This window comes from Coregonus clupeaformis, chromosome 28 (genome assembly GCF_020615455.1).
Source record: "Coregonus clupeaformis isolate EN_2021a chromosome 28, ASM2061545v1, whole genome shotgun sequence".
NCBI classification, from domain to species: domain Eukaryota; kingdom Metazoa; phylum Chordata; class Actinopteri; order Salmoniformes; family Salmonidae; genus Coregonus; species Coregonus clupeaformis.
Genome location: NC_059219.1, coordinates 21,800,390 through 21,813,749, shown reverse-complemented (window position 1 = coordinate 21,813,749; position 13,360 = coordinate 21,800,390). Strand labels below are relative to the sequence as shown.

At 43.0% G+C, this 13,360-nt stretch overlaps 1 protein-coding gene across 1 annotated transcript; it reads left to right on the top strand.

Annotated features, from left to right (window-relative positions):
- Nucleotides 1-1,071: 1,071 nt before the first annotated feature.
- On the top strand, nt 1,072-8,545 carry LOC121542829 (vascular endothelial growth factor receptor 2). The gene is made up of 7 exons (XM_041852387.2): nt 1,072-1,220; nt 2,293-2,414; nt 2,761-2,965; nt 3,834-3,979; nt 5,327-5,471; nt 6,385-6,538; nt 7,718-8,545. Exons 1-7 carry the CDS (start codon nt 1,163-1,165, stop codon nt 7,803-7,805), a joined length of 918 nt encoding a protein of 305 aa, XP_041708321.1. The 5' UTR covers nt 1,072-1,162; the 3' UTR covers nt 7,806-8,545.
- The last annotated feature ends 4,815 nt before the right edge of the window (nt 8,546-13,360 follow it).

The following is a 13,360-nucleotide window of genomic DNA, read 5'->3' as shown; positions in this document are numbered from 1 at the left end:
GACAAGCCACTAGTGATGACACTACAGAAATGGCAGAATTAGCCAGAAACAGAAAAAAGGAAATGCATATGAGACGGCCGTTCTTGGAGTTTGACTGATCAAAATGTGTCCATGAAAAGTCTCTGTTTCAAGTGTGCTTCCTCGAAACTCTACAACAGCATTTCGCAGTAGCTATTGGAAAGAGGAGATTTTGTTCTCGGGTTTGCAAGTGTTTATTTGGTCGCGCTGAAACGATCTCAAGCGCTGCGTAAAATCAGGCGACGCAGAACAGCCCACATGGGTAAAAAGAAACGGCACCACATGCGTAAAGAGCGTCCTTCCGCTTGTCATGATATGTAATGAAGTGTAAACGGAACCATTTTCGGACCCACCTGAAGTCTGGACAGGTTTGGTTAATGATAGGTAATTGACCTCTAGATGGCAAATGCTCTTGTGTGTGACAAAATAGCTCTCTATGATAGCAGTAGGACGCTCCAACCATGGTCCTTGTGAGCTACCGTCCTGTAGGTTTTCACTCAAACCCTAATCTAGCGCACCTGATTCTAATAATTAGCTGATCTGGTTGATAAACTGAATCAGGTTAGTTACAACTGGGGTTGGAGCGCAAAATTACAGGAGGGTAGCTCTCCAGCAACAGGGTTGGAAAGCCGTGCTATCCGGGATCTTTGGGACATCCCTACACCATTGAAGTAGAATTTTAAAATGTTAGGTAAGTGTTATGGTTAGAGTAGGGACGTCCCAATGAACCCGGATAGCACTGACATGCGTGACACTGTACATCAACATCCCGACTGCACAGAGACAAGTGACGCACTAACAAGTGCTTGGTAATTGGAGCGTATACTCCAATTGTTGTCAATATACACACGTCTTGTTTTTACTTAATACATACAACAGTGGAGAATAGTTATTTAAAAACAAACTTAAATAAAGTAAACACTAATAAAAACATTCGGCACGTGGAAAGAAAGAGGTATATACAAAAAAAAAGCTTGTTTCCAAACTTTGAAAGAAAGGAACTTCTGAAAGCCACGCCTCTCCCAGTATCAATAAGTACAGTTCCAAACATTCCTTTCGACAGTCAGACGGATTTGCAGTATTTGGACACAGACAGTGAAGCAGAGTAGGACTACACATCAATACCCAGAATCCACTAACAAACATGAGAGGTTTTATACTCTTTGCGATTTTAGTAATTGCACGTGCTCACAGCAGTATTGGTAAATATAATTTTATTTACTTTAATAACTGAGAGCATTTATTCTACTCTCTCTATACACTTACATTTTATGTAGACTTATTCATTTTAATTAAATTGCAAATGTGAACTGTTCAGCATTGTCGTTCATGTTAGTTGACTTTACAAGATATTGTAGGACAGCTGTGTTGGCTTGACATGAGGGCTAACACTCAGATTTAATTTACACTCATCTCATTGCCTCCACATGGTGTATTATCTTGGTTGGTATATTATATTATGGTAAAGAGTATTTTTGTTCTCGGTTTTGCAAGGATTTATTTGGTCGCGTTGAAACGATCTCAAGTGCTGCCTAAAATCAGGCGACGCAGATGTATATTTGTTATATCGTCTCTGGGTGTGTCTGTAATAGATTCAATAATTCATTGAGAGCGGAACTCCCCTGAAATCCAATTATTGGAATAAGAAACTGAAAGTGTGACAAACCAAATTAATCTCTGTGCGTCTATCCAACTAAGGGATTCGATTTACCTTGGAGACTCAACGCCTGTGGAGAAAAGCAATTTAAGTCACTTTTAGTTTTTTTCTCACAATCTAAAACATGTCACCAATGGCTTTTCTTCAACATTGTCTATGGTGTGGATCGATAATACCACAGTCATCCCCGTGAAATGGTGCGCTTTCAACGTGTTGTTCAGCTCCTCTGACAAGTAATGTAAGTGCGTGGTTGGTCTGTGTGTTTTTGCACTAAAACGCTTTGTCCAGCAGGGGTTCTCCTACCAACCTTTTATCACCAACATCTATAGTCAAGTAGACAAACCTGTTGTTCATATGGCTGTCTTTGGTTAAATGCCAGTCCGGTCTGAGCCAGACAGAGAAGGAAACAGAAGAGCTTCTATAAAAATAAAACAATTTATTTGTCACTCAAATAGTAAGCTGCTGCAACAGCCTAGTCTATCAATAAGAGGGCTAAACAATACTTTAGTTTACCAGCCATGGGATGAGATTAGCCAAATAATAAACTAGCATGGACAACTAAAGTGTGTGATGATGGGGTTGATTTGATCTCTGGTGTCTTCCTCTGTCCTGTCTAGCGGCCCTGGTCATACAGGGACCAGACAAGCCTGTTCTGGAGAACGATGAAGTCACCCTGGAATGCCTGCTTTCTGACTCGGAGCTCAACACCAGCCAAGTCCACTTTGAGAAGTTTTCCAAGGTCAGGACACAGGCAACTTCTGACTTTACTTCTAATTTGGTTATATGATTGCCAATTCTGTTGCTGTGCTATGTGAAGTAAAGCGTGTTGAGGCGCTGCACCTATCAAAACATTACTTGAACTCGACTTCAGTTAGTGCAGTATGTTTAATTATGTGTGACAGGACTCAGCTTGATCATTTTTTATTGTATTAGAAATGACCACAATGTGTGCAGCCCAAAAAGGTAATAATTTTCCCTACTACACTTATCACTGTGCCAGTCCTGCATATGACTGTGCTGTTTGCAGATTAGGTAAATCTCTCTCTCCGTTTCTCTCTCACTGTTCCTCTCCTACTCTCAATCAGTACATGAATAAGTGGTATCGGCTGGAGGAGGAGGCCATGTACCGCCGGTGTATTCCTGGTGTTATCTTGAGGCGAGAGACGGGCCAACTGCTCCTGTCCATCCGCAGCATCCACAGCTACTTCCACCAGGGACTCTACCGCTGTGTCGCAGACAATGCCACAGCAACCGACAACTCCTCCCAGCCCCTGGCTATCACCGTTAACTGTGAGTATGGGGGTGGGCAATCTAGTCACATGCATGTCTATAACAGCTGTTTTTGTTTTAAATGGCACGATGGCAAATAAGTCAGCACCGCAGGAAAGACCAAACCTCCTGGAGAGCTGCTGGGTATGCAGGCTTTTAATACAACTCTACTTTAATACACCTAATTGAATCAGCTACTCCCCAGAACCTTGATTAGCTGAATCCGGAGTGTAAGTGTCGAGCTGGAACAAAAGCCTGCATACCCAGTAGTAGCTCTCCAGGAGGAGCGCCTGCTATCCACTCCACCGTACAGTATATCCATTCTCCTCGTTGTTTTCAAAAACAATGTTCCAGAAACCGAAATTCACAGGGGATAGATAGCAATACAAAGCAACCAGACATAGACGTATTGTACAAGGCACATGAAAGGGTGGGCATAGTGTGAGGCCTATTTCCCCTTCCGCTACAGGGGTGATCAAATCGACCGTAATGTCTTTTGATAGGCTTCTTCTCCTGTGGAGCAATCGATAATGCGGGAATTATTTGTGTGGACAGAAGGAGAGAGCCCAAGGCATATGGAGATGGTTCCATTGACATTGAGACGGGGAGAAAATTAACCATCACACTCCACAGTGCACCATTGTGAGGACTTAGGAAGATGAAGGCATTTACCATTATCTGATTGTTCCTCCCTCGAGGGCAATTTGTAGAGGATTTGTGGCACGATACTGCAGTATACTCAAGGATATGGCTCTGTTGACTTTCACATGTCTATGCATGCTTGTACACTACACGCGCGCACACACACACTCAAACCTCTTAAAACCATCACACATGCATTCTTCTTGATTTCTGCCTGAACCTGCTGTGTTTCTGATCCCCTGTTCAGACATGCGTGAGCTGTCTGTGTACGATGTGTCCTCCTCCAGCCAGAAGTTCATCAAGGAAAACCTGCATGTGACACTAGGGGAAGACGTGGAGGTGGAGTGCTCCACCACAGGCTCTGAGGCACCACAGTACTCCTGGCAGAAATATGTGAGTTTGGGTCTGTCAAGATCTGGCCTTCTATCACTCTCTCATTCTCACTCTGTCCCTCTTCTCTTTCTCTCTCAGCACCATAAGAGGTGCTCAGTATTCCCTGGTTTTGGCCCTCCTATTTCTGGAGAGCAGCTTGCCCACTTACAGAGGATTAATAGTTTAATGAGGTCTAGACAAGTGGCAGTCAACCTGAAAGCCATTCTGTAGATAGATTCCTAATGATTTTTCAATGTTCAGTTAACCATTGTTGAATTATTCAACTTGCTTGTACCAAAGCCACAAACCTAATACCCTGGGGAATTAAGACCTCTCAATGCTAAATGTCAAATACCGAATGGCCATGTAGGCAACAATAAGACCTTGGTGAATTGATTTGCTGCTCCCTAATGGTGAAATGAGGTATCACTACTTCAGCGTATTGTGGGTCCACTATTTCAGACCTGATACAATTTCACACCTTTTGAAATCAAGTTAGTCCTCATTTTAATACATTTTCTATTTTATTACAGTTCAATTTTCTGAATTTGAATTCTTTAGAAAGAATATCCCTCCAATATCCGTCACTTTGAATACCCTCAATCTACCTGTGTACCTGTCTGTCCACACATACATAAGTTTGTATAACTGTTTATACATTTGGATTTGGGGTAGAACGTATTCAAGGATGGAGATGGGAGGAATTATGGGGGCAGAGAAACAAACAGTATGGGTCATTTGATGGACAGCAGCCAACTGACTGTACAATCCTGGTCTCTAGTAATGTCCATGGGAGGCAGGCAGGAGGCTGGATGCGTCTGAGCCAGTGGATTTGCATACAGAATGCTGTTTTGGCCAAACCTGGCCTTTCCTGGAAATCCTCTTAATTCAATCCCCCATTCAAATTGAAATGGACTTTCTTGGCAGGAAAACGTTAGATCCCAGGAGCCAAATCATTTGCATGGTGTAATGTCTTTTTTTGGGTTTGTTTTGTATTTTGTTTCTCCTATTATTCCTCCCCTACTGTGTCTAACTCTCCCTCTTAATAATAGCGCAGCAGCTATTTTTGTGTCCACAGTGCATCCCGTTTGCTCATTATGTGTTGTGTTAACAGTGTAGCTGTGCTTTTCTTTGCTGATTGCCTAATCTAGGTCAGTGAATGGGGTTTATGTGGAATTTATTCAGTGGGATTACTGTTCAGGTAAATGCACCTTGTCTGGAAGTCTATCGCTTCTCTCACAGTGACCCACACTAACTCCACTGCGGATCACTTTTTCTTGACTCGTTTTCTCTTTCTCCTCCATTCGCACCCCCCTCGCTCACTTTTTCTCTCTCTTCCCTCTCACCCACCATCCTTCCCCCTATCAGGGAGAGGACTGGATCGTGCCCTCCCCCAAGCTGAGGCTGAAGAATGTGAGAATGGAGGATGGTGGAGACTACACCTGCATGGCTGAGCACCCCACCCTGTCCAGCCTGAAGAAGAGCAGCACCATCTCCATCACTGTGCTGCCAGGTAGGTAGACAGGGGTTAGGAAGGGGGGACTACAGGGGTCGAGGTTATGAAGTGTTGAAGTGTAGGGGTTAGCAAGCGGGCAGGAGGGAAGGCGAGGAGTACAGAGGTTAGGGAGAGGGGCAGTTGTGGCCAAGGTACATATGGGGAGGGGGAGTGTTTAGCGAGCTCTCATGAAGGCGGGTGTCTTACGGCTATGTGACGAGGAGAGGAATTGGCCACTGCAGAGGACGTCTCTTAGGACACTAAAGATGTCACTGAAGAAGAGCACTCATTACATTACAGCTAATCCAATTTATGATACTCATCATTCTTAATTTTTATCAGCAACCTGCGAGATGATTACGCTGCATTAAGGGTCATTGTTTTTTCCGCATAATCATATCGCCAATATACAGTAATTTATAATCCTTATGATTACAATCGGTTAAATTTTCTAGCATCAAAGTAAACCACGCCAATCAAACTGGATGTATGTCAATTATAACAGTAAAGACACTGCTTCAGTAGGAGGTGGAAGTGAATAATAAATTGCACTTCATTTTAGTCTATGTATTTCTTAAATCCCTTTTTACGTCAGCAGTTGTCACAAAGTGCTTTACAGATAACCAGCCTAAAACCTCAAAGAGCAAGCAATGCAGAAGCACAGAGGCTAGGAAAAACTACCTAAAAAGCAGGAACCTAGGAAGAAAATGAAAGAGGAACTAGTCCTCTTCTGGCTATACCGGGTGGAGATTTAACAGTTTTTCAAGACATTCGAACGTTCATAGATTACCAGCAGGGTCAGATAATAACCATCTTATCCAGAAGAGTTGGCTACACCACAACATGGACAGTATGGGACTAGGCAAAAAAGAACTGTCTGTGAATAATCTGGTATTAAAGCCTGTAATATATCTGACTCTCCGGCCTACAGCCACCAACGGCCGTCTCCACCAAGCCTGGTACGACTCCACCATCCTGGTGTTGATGACCTCCGTGGCGGTGGCAGTCGTACTGGTGGTGCTCCTGTCTATCACCGTCTTCCTGGTCCGCAGGGCCAAGCAGGCCAAGAGCACCAAGGGACCCATGTGAGTGCTGAGCGCTGTGTCCCAGTGACCTTCTCACCTTCTCTTTGTGTGTGGTGTTCACTTCTTTTATTTGCCCCCTCCTATCTCTTCCCTCTCTTCTATTTATCCCAGGTTATAGCCAGGCCAATATATTATATCTATTGCCTCATATTTCACTCTGACTCTTATGATAGTACGAAGGCTAAGGCGGATTTACTGTGTGTGTTAAAGTGCTCTTGTAGACCGCTGCGTCCCAGTGGCGGTGACCAGCTCGACCCAGTCACTTACTTCCTCACTGACCTCTCCACTTCCCTGCCCACATGAAAAAATACTACAGTTTACTATAGAATACTACAGTACTCACTATAGAATTATGTGGTGAACTGTAGAATACTATACTACACACTGTAGTATCCCTCAATCATGTGTAGTACTTACTATAGAATGTTGTAGAATACTATAATAAATACTACAGTAATGTCCGCAAACACACTACACTTTTTTAAACTAGTAAATACTACAGTATATAATTTGCATATACCCATTCCCCTATACCAATTTGTGCCACCTGTAAGTAAGAAACCTACATGCCAAGTATAGACCATATATTTTGTTCCGTACAGGTTATAAAAAAGAGCTGAAGTTCAGACCCCAGTCCTACCTACTTACAGGTTATGGAAACTGTGCTCTTAGAATTTCTCTAGTAGGTTTCCTCAAAGAGAAAGCCTCCACTTCTATGTCAAAGATAATAATAGTGCATACTGTAGTATTTATACTATAGTATTTATTTCATGTGGGTGTGTTTTCACCAGACTCTTGCAAAACATGTGAAAGAAGTCAAAGGTTAACTAGTGATAAAACAAATAATTTAAAAAAGTATACTGTGGTCATAGTATGTACTGTTAAAATCATAATAAATACACAGTAATCAGACACATTGTGACCCACAACTTCTGTTGATTAACCTCTTATCAGAGTGATTACAACATGATGAGTACAGTACATGCTTTCTGTAAGTATTATGTGTCTTATGTAATATGAAAGCTATTGAGGTTAGGTTGCTCCTTACATTTGACCTACAGTATATTCTGTAGACCACTGGTTGGCAGTCTATTTGTTCTCTTACTTGGCCTTTTCTCTGGGCAGTCCATTTACAAATAATGGTGCAACGTTCTCTCCTCCCCCTCTCTCTACCTCCAGTGATGACCGCTCTCAGAAGAAGCCCATCTACACAGCCAGTGTGGAGTCTCTGCCCTCTACCAGTGGAGACAAACAACCACTGGTGTGACCGTGCCAAGAGATGGAGAGGAGAAGTAGGGGAACAACTGGAGAAAGATGGTAAAGGGAGTGAGGAATAGGAAGGAGGGAAGATGTCAAGGTGGGAGGAGAGGTGCCTGGGTTATGGATGCAGAGTAAAATCGAAGCTATTATCAAAGGCTGGCTGGGTGTAAGAGGAGGGAGACAAATGATTGTTTTACTGGGGTGGTTTGCTTCCAGCAGGGTTGGCTGAAGTGTTCTTGAACAAAAGGTGTGCAATTTTCTCTTTATTGATCTCGCAAACCTGCAAAATTGAGATTCACGTTCTTATCTGAGGAAAGGCGAGGGGGAGGAGTCTTATGTACTGTGAACCCTAAGCAGCTGCAGACATTTTTCACAAGGAGGTTACCTTGAGTTAAACTGCTCACCACCAGCACTTTTGCGACCTTGGGCTCACAAAAAGGAATTCCTCTTTTGTTGCAAATATAACTTGACTGCTGTATCACAAATGTGCCTTTTTCCCCTCAATGCTTTTACGTGGTGTAGAATATTGGTGTGGATTTTTTTCCCAGGAAATGTATAACCTTGTGTAGCATACTAGTGCTGACGCACTTCAAAGTATACAGACAAGATGTAGACTTGTAGATTATTTTGTATCTCTATATTCCAATGACAACTGAAGCACTTTGAAACATTACCCTCAGCGCTATCTATTTGCTGTATTTCCTGTACTTTTAATATTCATAATATAAAGCTGCTTTGAGAAACTTTTATAGCAATTCCCCAGTGTCTTTTATCATTGATTTCATTTAAATGTTGGACATATCGAGAGGGGGAAGAGTATTGACAATGCTGTGAAAGCTGGATGCTGGTACAAGCTCGGACGCACACACAGTAAATCCAATGGCTTCTTGACCTCATCCTCTCTATAACCTCACAGTTCACTCCAGTTCTTATCCATTCTGCAAGGCCTTCCTCTAGAGTAGGGCTCTCCAACCCTGTTCTTGGAGGTTTTTGCTCCAACCCCAGTTGTAACTAACCTGATTCAGCTTATCAACTAATTATTCGAATCAGGTGTGCAAGATTAGGGTTGGAGCGAAAACCTACAGGATGGTAGGTCTCCGGGAATAGGGTTGGAGAGCCCTACTCTAGAGCTAACCTTTACTGCACCTCAATCACCATCTAACCATGGAGAGAGACCCTACATATTTGCCCAGTCAATAACAGACAATAGACAAACAACCTTGAGACATCTACCCATCGTTTTAAGTGAGACTACAGTGGGGGAAAAAAAGTATTTAGTCAGCCACCAATTGTGCAAGTTCTCCCACTTAAAAAGATGAGAGGCCTGTAATTTTCATCATAGGTACGTCAACTATGACAGACAAAATGAGAAAAAGAAAATCACATTGTAGGATTTTTAATGAATTTATTTGCAAATTATGGTGGAAAATAAGTATTTGGTCAATAACAAAAGTTTCTCAATACTTTGTTATATACCCTTTGTTGGCAATGACACAGGTCAAACGTTTTCTGTAAGTCTTCACAAGGTTTTCACACACTGTTGCTGGTATTTTGGCCCATTCCTCCATGCAGATCTCCTCTAGAGCAGTGACGTTTTGGGGCTGTCGCTGGGCAACACGGACTTTCAACTCCCTCCAAAGATTTTCTATGGGGTTGAGATCTGGAGACTGGCTAGGCCACTCCAGGACCTTGAAATGCTTCTTACGAAGCCACTCCTTCGTTTCCCCGGGCGGTGTGTTTGGGATCATTGTCATGCTGAAAGACCCAGCCACGTTTCATCTTCAATGCCCTTGCTGATGGAAGGAGGTTTTCACTCAAAATCTCACGATACATGGCCCCATTCATTATTTCCTTTACACGGATCAGTCGTCCTGGTCCCTTTGCAGAAAAACTGCCCCAAAGCATGATGTTTCCACCCCATGCTTCACAGTAGGTATGGTGTTCTTTGGATGCAACTCAGCATTCTTTGTCCTCCAAACACAACGAGTTGAGTTTTTACCAAAAAGTTATATTTTGGTTTCATCTGACCATATGACATTCTCCCAATCCTCTTCTGGATCATCCAAATGCACTCTAGCAAACTTCTGACGGGCCTGGACATGTACTGGCTTAAGCAGGGGGACATGTCTGGCACTGCAGGATTTGAGTCCCTGGCGGCGTAATGTGTTACTGATGGTAGGCTTTGTTACTTTGGTCCCAGCTCTCTGCAGGTCATTCACTAGGTCCCCCCCGTGTGGTTCTGGGATTTTTGCTCACCGTTCTTGTGATCATTTTGACCCCACGGGGTGAGATCTTGTGTGGAGCCCCAGATCGAGGGAGATTATCAGTGGTCTTGTATGTCTTCCATTTCCTAATAATTGCTCCCACAGTTCATTTCTTCAAACCAAGCTGCTTACCTATTGCAGATTGTCTTCCCAGCCTGGTGCAGGTCTACAATTTTGTTTCTGGTGTCCTTTGACAGCTCTTTGGTCTTGGCCATATTGGAGTTTGGAGTGTGACTGTTTGAGGTTGTGGACAGGTGTCTTTTTATACTGATAACAAGTTCAAACGGGTGCCATTAATACAGGTAACGAGTGGAGGACAGAGGAGCCTCTTAAAGAAGTTACAGGTCTGTGAGAGCCAGAAATCTTGCTTGTTTGTAGGTGACCAAATACTTATTTTCCACCATAATTTGCAAATAAATTCATTAAAAATCCTACAATGTGATTTTCTGGATTTTATTTTCTCAATTTGTCTGTCATAGTTGACGTGTACCTATGATGAAAATTACAGGCCTCATCTTTTTAAGTGGGAGAACTTGCACAATTGGTGGCTGACTAAATACTTTTTTTCCCCCACTGTATGTCTGTGGTTACACATGGTCGATTCACCACCACATCCTACAGCAACATTAATAACTCTCCCTCTCCCAGCCAGGTTACAACTTCATTCTTAAATGTTCTCCTCTGTTGCCTTGTAACCTTAACGTATTTGCATCACAGCTTATCACTATAACGGCTCTTCGCATAACTATTTATTTTATTATGACTGGACTGTCTGTTGATGTTATTTTATGTGGTTTTATTATGTGTGCATGGTTGACCGTAGGCTGCCGTTAATAACGGGACGGAGATGCTGTGGTTTCACAGTGACACTCCATTAACGGTTAACATCCACGCGCTACAGAGCACAGCGAGGATAATATTATTATACTGATTATTCAAGTCTTCACTGCAGGCTCCTTCTCCAGCCACCGCCTGGCTTTTTACAGACTCTGTGTGTGTATCTGCATCTGTGTCCTAGATGCTAGGTGTAAAGGCTGAGGTCAAAACTGTATCCAAAAGTCCATAAAACAGTCATGTTTCATCGAAAAATACCATTTGGAAATTTGAAGCGCTCTTCATTTGAAATCCCAGTGAACAGTATTTTTATTTTGGCCTTTTGAGGCATTCATGGGTGAAAAGCGTACGCCTTAATGGATGTTGCTGGTTCAACAGGTTGGCCCAAGGACTAGGACACTAGTGTCGTGGTCAAAAGTTTTGAGAATTACACAAATATTAATTTTCAGTCTGCTGCCTCAGTTTTTATGATGCCAATTTGCATATACTCCAGAATGTTATGAAGAGTGATCAGATGAATTGCAAAGTCCCTCTTTGCCATGAAAATGAACTTAATCCCCCCAAAAAATGTCCACTGCATTTCAGCCCTGCCACAAAAGGACCAGCTGACATCATGTCAGTGATTCTCTCGTTAACACAGGTGAGAGTATTGACGAGGACAAGGCTTGAGATCACGCTGTCATGCTGATTGAGTTAGAATAACAGACTGGAAGCTTTAAAAGGAGGGTGGTGCTTGAAATCATTGTTCTTCCTCTGTTAACCATGGTTACCTGCAAGAAAACACGTGCCGTCATCATTGCTTTGCACAAAAAGGGCTTCACAGGCAAGGATATTGCTGCTAGTAAGATTGCACCTAAATCAACCATTTATCGGATCATCAAGAACTTCAAGGAGAGAGGTTCAATTGTTGTGAAGAAGGCTTCAGGGCGCCCAAGAAAGTCCAGCAAGCGCCAGGACCGTCTCCTAAAATTGATTCAGCTGCGGGATCGGGGCACCACCAGTGCAGCGCTTGCTCAGGAATGGCAGCAGGCAGGTGTGTGAGCATCTGCACGCACAGTGAGGCGAAGACTTTTGGAGGATGGCCTGGTGTCAAGAAGGGCAGCGAGGAAGCAACTTCTCTCCAGGAAAAACATCAGGGACAGACTGATATTCTGCAAAAGGTACAGGGATTGTACTGCTGAGGACTGGGGTAAAGTCATTTTCTCTGATGAATACCCTTTCCGAAAACAAGGTGAGCTCTACCATCAGTCCTGTGTCATGCCAACAGTAAAGCGTCCTGAGACCATTCATGTGTGGGGTTGCTTCTCAGCCAAGGGAGTGGGCTCACTTACAATTTTGCCTAAGAACACAGCCATGAATAAAGAATGTGTGGGGATCTATTTTCTTACAACTAGATGTGATGCCTAGCTTAGAAAGAATACATTAATGATTAAACATAATAGGTTTGTGCTGTACTGAGAGAAGGGCAGACTGTCAGATTCGGAATAAGGGTTAGGGACGTAGCCAATGGGTGGGGTACATGTCAATAAACAGCTTGGGATTATAAAATCCCATTATATTCGTGTTCGGCCCCCAACGGCGGATTGTTCCTAGACTCAGGTGTTTAAACACACATGGGGATGGGGATATGAGACCGAGGGGGACTGAACATCCAGATGGGGGGTAAAGAGAAACAAAGACATCACCAATTATCAATTGGAGATAGTAGTAATGTGACGGACTTAAATTCGGAAGCACAGGAGAGAATTTTGAACCTTACAGCCCCTGTAACCGATGTGTGGTGGGCGTGTGCCAGTAAAGGCAGTATAAGGCAGAGAATTCCAAAAGGGTGGCTAGATACGTGCGCCCTGGTTCAGCTAGTTAGAATTAGTCACCAGGAACCAAGGATTAAACAGATGTAGGAGGAGTTTTAACAAGAAGGAGAATAGCCCTATTTAGATGGATGCAATTGGGATACCAAGGGGGGTATCGGATGGATACCGAGCTATGAAACAATTAGGGGAAGGGTTTACTACCACGTTCTTTTGGTGGGTGACAATAAACAAAATTGTGAATTGGATTATTTATATCTATTACGACCAACAACGATTTATTGGCTGGACTAGGGATGCAACAGAAGGGATCTTTGAACAATTATCCGCCATCTCACTCTTATGACTTAGTAAAAAGAGGTTGGCTCTAGATCAGGCAGAAAGGAGTGGTGTCTATAGAATGGTAAGCCATTGTTGTACGTTTATCCCTAACAATACCAGTCCTGACGGGAGTATCTCTAAAGCCCTAGTTGGTATAGATAAACTATCAGCTGAAATGAAGAGCATGGCTGGAATGGAGGGAAACGGACTGTTCTCCTGGTTGAATGATTGGTTTGGTAAGTACTCTGTTATGGTGGTTACTGGATTTCTGACCCTAGTAGTTGTGTTTCTAATATTAATGTGCTGTGCTGCCTGTGTAATTCCTTGTTTGA